This window comes from Argiope bruennichi, chromosome 2, assembly GCF_947563725.1.
Source record: "Argiope bruennichi chromosome 2, qqArgBrue1.1, whole genome shotgun sequence".
Lineage (NCBI taxonomy): Eukaryota > Metazoa > Arthropoda > Arachnida > Araneae > Araneidae > Argiope > Argiope bruennichi.
The window spans coordinates 65,060,559-65,069,502 of record NC_079152.1 but is presented as its reverse complement, the minus strand read 5'-3'; the positions used below and the strand labels follow the sequence as shown (position 1 = coordinate 65,069,502).

At 33.5% G+C, this 8,944-nt stretch overlaps 1 protein-coding gene across 1 annotated transcript; it reads left to right on the top strand.

Annotated features, from left to right (window-relative positions):
• Positions 1–318: 318 nt before the first annotated feature.
• On the top strand, positions 319–1,257 carry LOC129962208 (uncharacterized). Its single transcript, XM_056075948.1, has one exon. It carries the CDS (start codon positions 319–321, stop codon positions 1,255–1,257), a length of 939 nt encoding a protein of 312 aa, XP_055931923.1.
• Positions 1,258–8,944: the final 7,687 nt, after the last annotated feature.

Genomic DNA, 8,944 nt, shown 5'->3' with positions numbered 1-8,944 from the left:
GTCGCCAATATGGCAACTCCTCTACGCTTCCAATGTATGGCAACCCTGTTAAGAGAATGCGGTGACGAATCGGGGGTGTAATTTTTAACCAATCAGGTTTGAAATGACTTTGAATTTCAACCAATTAGGTCAAAATGCAGCGTTTAATTTCTGCTGCTCCTCAAGTCTTGTACCGTCTTCTTTCTTTTCTCTCTTCGCTTTCTCAAGTGGTGGCAGCTTTTCGTGGATTGGATTTATTCAGATTTCTTCTGCTTGTCTTCCCCAAGTCTTGTTAAGTATTTATTTTCTTACTGTCTTCGATTTTTCTTGTGGTGCAATATGGCTGGTATGAATGTGACATATGAGGAATCCCTTAAGTTGATGTTTTTTTTCGATTTAAAACGTTTGGGAGCGAAAGCGTGTGTTGAATGGTGCATGAAAATGGGTTTAATTGCTGATGGACGGAAGTGTGCTGAATGCGGGCAGGATATGATATTAACAGAAAGGAAAGATCTGGGTGATGGTGTTAATTGGGTTTGTAGAAGGCAAGGGCATTATTGCAAATTAAGTATTCGGGCTAATTCATGGTTTGCAAATTCTAGGATGGATCTGTCGACAATTTTATTGGCGACGGCCATGTGGGTTAAGGGTTGTACCCATTCATTTATTACGGAAGAGGCCGATATCGCAAGGCAAACAACGACAGACTGGATGAGTTTTTGTAGGGAGGTATGTGTTTGTATGCTTGTGAATGAAAGTGTTACAGTTGGGGGGCCGAGTAAAATTGTTGAGATTGACGAATCAAAATTTGGGAAACGAAAGTTTAATAAGGGAAAGATGGTTGAGGGTGCATGGGCTTTTGGGGGTGTTGAAAGGTATTCGAACAAATGTTTTATGACTGTGGTACAGGATCGAACAAGTGAAACTTTGCTTTCGGTACTGAAAGAATGGGTTATTCCGGGTTCCACAGTAATGTCTGACTGCTGGAAGTCGTACGATTGTCCGTCAAAAGAGGGATTTGTGCACCTGACAGTCAATCATAGTCTTACATTTAAGGACCCGGATACAGGTGCCCACACGAATTCAATCGAGGGGACTTGGGCAGCATGCAAGAGATCTCTGAAAGGAACGAGAAGAGTGAAAGACGGTATGGACGGCTATTTAGCAGAATACATTTGGAGGCGGTGTCACCGCTCCGGGGTTAAATCGACTACCCGGCAGTTCTTTGAATCAATCATAAAAGTGTACCCGCCTATCAAAGAAATTGAAAAGGAGTAATAGCTGCCATACCGACGAAATTCACATGGTTACAACGGGTGAGTTGAAAAAAATTGTATTTTTATTTTTGTTCATTTTTTAAAATTTAACACTGTTCAAATTGTGCAATTTTTAATTATTTTTATTTTCTGTAAATATTAGTGAGAAACGTTAATCTTTAATTTTTATGATACTTTTTATACTAATTATTTTTAATTTTTATAAATAGTTCTTTTTGTATACTTAATGACAAATTTTTCTCCGCTGTAATGGACGCTGTAATCTTCAGAAAAAAATCTCTGAACACAATTCTGAAGATTACTGCATCCGCTGGCTTTGGCAAGAAAAATTTGGCGCCAAATCGCCAAAAGGTACCCCTCCCTAGAACTGTCCCCAGCAGCCTTCTTGCTGTCTAATCCTCCAAGACCTCTCCGTCTCGAGTGCTTGCTTTTTTTATAGCCTTCCCACAGGAAGTGATGTCATTTACAGGAAGTGACGTAATCTTGGGAAAGTCCCAGAACTTTCTCCAAGTTTCAAGGAGAAACTGGTCTCGGTGATATAATCTAGAGTCTTCTAGAAGATTCCTTTCGACGCCAAGGTCGCCAACATTTGTCGCTAAGTTTCCCGCCAAGTCACTAACTTTTGTCGCCAACTTTTATCGCCAAGGTCGGCATGTCAGGGATACGTTTTTATCACTTCGTAACAATATTCTAAACTGATTTCCTTATAACAAATGACTAATAGCAATAAATATCTGAATAATATGCACACAGATAAGCTAATCCAAGATCAAATAGAGCAAAGTCAATACAATACTGAGATATTTCCAAATTCTACTAGCTACCACATGAATGATATACTTTCTACTTTAAGACAATAAATAACTAGTCACTAAAAAACACTTCTATACAATGTACTCAAAAAAATTTATGAATGACAATAAATAAAATGACAAAAGCACTAGTAAAATTCCTCTCACTATTTAACCCTAATTAACACTATAATTAAACAGAAAAATATGACAAACAATCAATGAGAAATAAATATTTAAGGCTATGCAATTAAATTTAGATACACTTATTACATGAAAAAACAAAATATCAAATAACACTAATCAAACTCCTCGTTTACTCTTAACCCTAATTAGCACTATCTTAAAAACAACAGTTTTAAGTAAACGAAAAAAATTATAACAAATTTTCTTAAAGAGATTAAATAAGAAAATAAATAAAAATAAGGCCTGTAAGAGTTTTCTTCAAAGTGAATCACTCGCTGACAATCGTTAATCCTTCTTTCCTCTTGAAACAAAGAACGAATACTAATGAATTGACACACTCAACGACAGAATGATTAACACGTTACGATAACGATAACAAACTGCGATTTCGTTTTATAACCTCGGTAGGACAACTCCGTCACTTTTGGCAGCGTGCCAATAGACTTACTACCGGGAGTAAAAACCATCCCAGTGTAAACTGAGCAGAATTTACAACTCAACTCGGCTGTAAAACTTTTGTTTTCCAGGAATGGCAATGTTTTTCTGTCAACAAGAGAAAATGAATACTAGTGTTCATGGTAGATGTTCTGATTTTTTTATATGTATTGAAAACCACGAAAGTATTCTTTATATGCCTGAGATAGGTTCTGTGTCATACCAAAGTTTGGTTTTTTGCTAATTTTGTTTTGCTCACCATTTTGTAACTAACTTCTAGACATTCGGTAAGTTTTTTTTTTTTTTTTCCTGTTCAAATCTCTTGTATTTATATTTATTTACTCAAGAGCTGCAAAGTTGTCACTCTTTGAAACTGAGCCACTCAACAATTATCGTTTCGGATTCGCCTCCTGGAAATGATACTATAATAATGCAGACTTCGGCAAGCATTAAAATACATCATATTTCAAATGAAAATTTCTTTAAGAGTGGGAAAATCCTCTAAAAGATCTTATTATCCGTATTGGTCAAAGACAATATGAGGAAATAAACATAATTGTGTCTAACAGAGTAGCTGCATCTAAAATACATCGATTGAAAACATTCCTTCTACAAACCTACATTAAACAGCACATAAATCGACACAGCAATATTCTAAGTTTGAAATTTACTAGGCATGGAAAAATCATTTTCACGACATCGGATCCTGTGTGCGCTGCTCAAATTTTAAGCTCAGAAAAAATTCTTGACATCCCAGTCTCGACAAGTGTCATTTGGGGAAAATGTGACAGACGGATTCTTATTTGATATACCATCTCAAATTTCGCTCGAAGAATTGGCTGGGGAATTAACACAATAAAGATGTAGAAATCCTTGAAATGAGAAGATTTGTTAAATCTAACTTGAGAATCTTCTCATGTCCTCGTCACAAATACTCGGCACTGCGTTACCAGAATCCATTACGATTTGGTTTACGAAACAAAAAATCCAGCAATTTGTAGACAAACCACGACAATGCACGAAATGCCATAGTTTCATGCATCCAACAAGAATTTGCACCAAACAGATCTGTCATTTATGGGGTATAACACATGATGGCAGATGTCAAATTCACGAAAAGTGCATAAACTGTCAGGGCCCGCACTCAGCGACATCGAAATCTTGTTTCCATTACATCAGGGAACGACAAATGTTAAAATTTAAATGCCGAAACCACCTGATAACTGGAGATACTTCTTTCAACAGTCCTCAAAATCAAGTTACTCCAAGACGTAGTAAAAGCAAACATATCTGTAAGCGAAGTCGAGGAAACTGTAAATCAAAATATCGAAGCTATAGTTAAAAATATCACAGACAAGTTAGAACAAACAGATATGCCCAGTGAAATTTTTCAAAAAACTGCAGAAAAATTACTGCAAAATCTTGCCAGCATGTTTAATCAAGGAGAATCAAACAAATCTCCTGGGAGGGGAAAAAAAGCAACAAAAGTTGTTACTCAAACTATGGGCATTCCGATGCAATGGGATGTAGGCGGTCCTTCAAGTTTAGCTTAGTTCAAGTTTTTTGGATTGATTTTACTCGTTTTCCTTTTTTTTTCCTGTATTTGCTCTTCGAGTTCCTAAATGGTGGTATTCCTTTTCCTTCTTTTCAAAATTCTTCGAATTTACAAGCCTGCTTTTCGAACCCTTTTTGCTTTTCATCCTTTTTAAAGCCCCAAGCTGGGAGCAGTTTCTAAATATCCTTTAATCTGTCTGTTTTTAATGACCTTTTTAAAATGGAATTGCAGGAGAATTAAAGGGAAAAAGTTCTGGCTTTCATTTCCTCCTTTTTCTACCTCTTCATTTTGGATTTTCAAGAGACTTTTCTACCGAATCTTTTTCCTTTCCGAACAAAATTTTTTCTGTTCACACAGACAAAATAGACCGGGTGGTGGACTTCTGATTGGCATTCCAATTAACATGTCCGGAAGAATAATTCCTAACAATATTAGAGAAGATCTTAATTTGGAACTTTTGACAGTTGAAGTACAATTCCAGAATATCGAATTCAACATTATCAATTTATATGCTCCACAGGGCTTTGATATTAATCAAGCAAAGCACTTTTTTGATTCACTAATCTTACCTACTTTCATCTTTGGCGATTTTAATTTGCGCCATTTTCTTTGGGGGGCATCCCGCTCATCGGCTCTGAGTAACCATTTCGTTGATTGACTTACTTATTTACGGTTCATAATTCTCAATACAACTATTCCTACGCACAGCTCCTTAAGAACTCAATCTATCTTAGATCTTACTCTCTGTTCATTTGATATTCATAATCAAACTTCTTGTTATGTAATGGATTCAACTTTTAATAGCGATCACAACCCGATAGTTATTTCCTGGTCGGTTATAGAAAATGTCAGCCGCAACTTAAAAACAATTAATTGGACAAGGATCACACAACAAATACATGAATTTTTTAATAATGCCAATCAATATTCCATTGAAGGAATTATGGTGAACGCAACTAAGATAATAACCCAAAATACTTCACTTAAACTATTGTCGAATAAGTCTTATCCTCCTTGGTGGAATCTTTCTTGTCATAATTACGAAAAGCTCAACAAGTACTTTCGGAAAAAAGCATTCGGAAACATTTCTGAAACAAATTGGATAAAATACAAAAAAATTTGCAAGTCGGTTTCGTTTCCATGTTAAAAAGAGAATATTGGGAAAAAATTTGCTTGATATCTCGTAATCCAAAAATGTTTTTTTTTTTTTTTAAATTCTAAATAAACTTTCGAATTACACAAATCCGAACATTAACACTATAATATTATAATACATGATGACATACTTTGATGTGCGATCCAGCACATCAAAGTGAGTTATTTGCAAAGACCCTTTGTAATCAAAATGCGAATATTGAACCTATTCCTTTAGATTTCTCTGGAATAAATTATTTCCTTAACAGAAAATTCGAAATTTGGGAACTTATGAAAGCAATCCATTAAACCAAAAACTCTACGCCTGGAGTTGACAACATCCCAGCCATCTGGTTCAAAAATCTCAACAACAATCAACTTCAAATTATTTTGGAACTATTTCAACACCAATTTGAGTCGGCTAACATACCCAAACAATGGAAACACGCTCTAATAATTCCGATTCCAAAATCAAACAAAGACAAAACCAAAGTTTCTTCTTATCGGCCCATTGCCCTAACCTCAGTTTTTTTGCAAAGTCTTTGAACGTATTCTCACTCAACGTATTACTTACTATCTAACTTGTAACAAAAAGCTGCATAATAGTTTACATGGGTTCATACCCTTCAGAGATAACCAAACTGCAATTTACGATATTCAGGCAAAAATCACAGAAGCCCACGAAAAAAAAAAAAAAACCTTTGTTGGTGTGAATTTTGATATAAAAGTGCTTTCCCAAGTAGCAAAAGATCGTTGGCCAAACATCGCCCTACAGAACGCGCGAGATCGCCTCGATATTGGTCATGTCCCCGGCCGGTGATCGCCGCGGCTTGTTTCCGACTGTTTTATTAACGAGCGACCCAATACCAAGCATTTCCTAATGTATTTTATCAATCGGCGACCCGATACCAATCATTTCCCCATGTATTTTTCTAAAGGGCGATCCAATACCAATCATTTCCCGATATATTTTTCCAAAGGGCGGTCTAATACCAATAATGTATTCCCATTCAATTCAATGTATGTATATGTATTCAATTCAATGTATGTATATGTATTCAATTCAATGTATGTATATGTATTCAATTCAATGTATGTATATGTATTCAATTCAATGTATGTATATGTATTCAATTCAAAGTATGTATACGTATTCAATTCAATGCATATATATGTATTCAATTCAATCCCATGTATTTTTTTCAAAGGGCGATCCAATACCAATCACTTCCCGATGTGTGCGTTTTTTTCCTCCAAAGGGCGACCCCAAACCAATCATCTACCCGGTCAGTTTATAATGGGCGACCCAGTACCAATCATTTCCCCATGTGAATTTATAATGGGTGAATCAATACCAATCATTTCCAGATGTATTTTATCAATGGGCGACCCGATACCAACCATTTCCCCATTCATTTTTTTTCAATGCCAAATATAGGTGATTAATTACGGAACACTCGTCATACTGAAATATTTGCTTTTAGTTTTCTTAAACTATATTAATTATTGTCACAATAGTTCAAATTATAATATCTAATTATATTTATCCTTTTCCTCTCTTTATTTTTTGGAAATTTTCTGGAAAAAATACTATGCAAAACAATTCGTCTATAATTGCCTTCATTAAACAATATTTTACAATGTATAATAATAAATAATTTTCAATTTTTGACTGAATTTTCTGTAATGTCATACACTCCAATAGCATCCCAAATCTAAGAATTTCAAGAATCATACTTTCACAAAGTCAATTATATACTTACTGAAATATTGGTTTTTCAGTTTTCCTACAACTCTATAAACTGGTATCATAATATTTTAAATTATCCTCACTAAAAAAAATTATTTTCCTTCCTTTATTTTTTTGGGATTGCAAAAAATAATGCACAAAACAATTCATTTATAATGGCCTTCACTAAGCAATATTTTACAAAGTATAATAATAATTTATTTCCAATTTTTGACGGAATTTTCTGTAATGTCATACACCAAGCAACATCCCAAATCTAAGAATTTCAAGAATCATACCTTCACAAAGTCAATTATAAACAAAATTTGTTTAATGGACATTTTTATTTAGCGAACAAAAATTTATTTAGTAACATTTGCAATATTTCTAATTATTTGTGCGCCGTTGAATGCTGCTTGTTGCTCCGTGCTCGATGAGCTCTTCCTCCGTCCCTATCTTTCGCATGGACAAGCCATTTTTTAATTGTTACTTCCACTTCATGTTGGCTTACGTTTTCAAACTTCTTGTGTTTTCTTACAGATGCTGAAATGTATATTGAAGAAAATTAAACAAATGAAAATACTACCATGTTTAATAAAATTTTTAAAAAGTGCATATTTTTAATATAACCAGAGTAGTGCAAGAAAAATTAATTACATCAATTGAAAAAGAAATTTGATAATAAACATGCAACCGTTTTCACAAGAATATAGCGAAACTATGTACAAAAGCTATAATCTGAATAATATATATGACACTGTGGTAGAGCAAAGTATTTTTATTAATGTGCATAGTGCAAATGAAATCAAGAATATAACATACCTGATATCATTTGAATTATGTTCTGGAATGCTAACTTTATGCCCCCAGTTCCTTTCCAGTTATATTGCAAGTTCAGTTCGTTGGCCATCACTGTTTGGAGAGTATTCTTCTTACTAAGCTATTGTAGGTATGACCTCCAAACGAGCCAAAATATGCGCACTATATATAAAATAAAAGTTATTGATTAGACATTTTAACAAACTGAACAGCTAATTGACACAAAATAATTAGTAGGGATACAAAATTATGAGAAACATTTCCTTTATTTTAAAATTATTTAAAAAGAAGAATTTCTTTTTTTTTTTACTGGTTTATTCTTCTGTAGATTAAAATAACATATTATCTAAATAAAAATTTTGAAACAAACATATTATTAACTGTAAAAAATTAACAAAAATAGAAGTATATATAATACATATTTTTTTTATAATTCATTATTAAAAATGTTTTTTTATTCAGGAGATGTTGTATTTATACAAAATGAGTAATTGAACATAATAAAGATAGCACATTTAATTTCATTCAGTGTTCTTGATGTTAGCTTTTATTATATTTAACACTAATGAAACATTGACCCTCTGACTGCTTAATTTTTTAAAATCTCTATTTAGATGCGACATTCGCAAATAATTTCAAAGAAAGGGAACTAATACTATATGTTACAAGAAAATAATATGATATAAACATCTTTAATCTTAAAAATAAACACTCTGAACTGCAAAAAAAGTGGGATGCAATAAAAAATGGACTGACTGTCAACCCGCGGAAATCGTGGGAGAAGCTGGAGGGTTAAAACTCAGTTTAAAACTGTTTATAGTTTCCTCAAATTCAAAATGTTGCAAGTATATTACTTTTCCTCTAACTCTAACCAAACTGTTGCTGATTATTTATTATACTGCTACAAATACTGAGCATACATTTTTCAAATTAAAAGTTTTAAAAGTTACCGACTATTAATTTAAAAAATTGTAGTGCCAAATTGGTTTGTGTGTATATATATATATATATAAAGCCTTTTGAAGGTTTCTTCGAAATG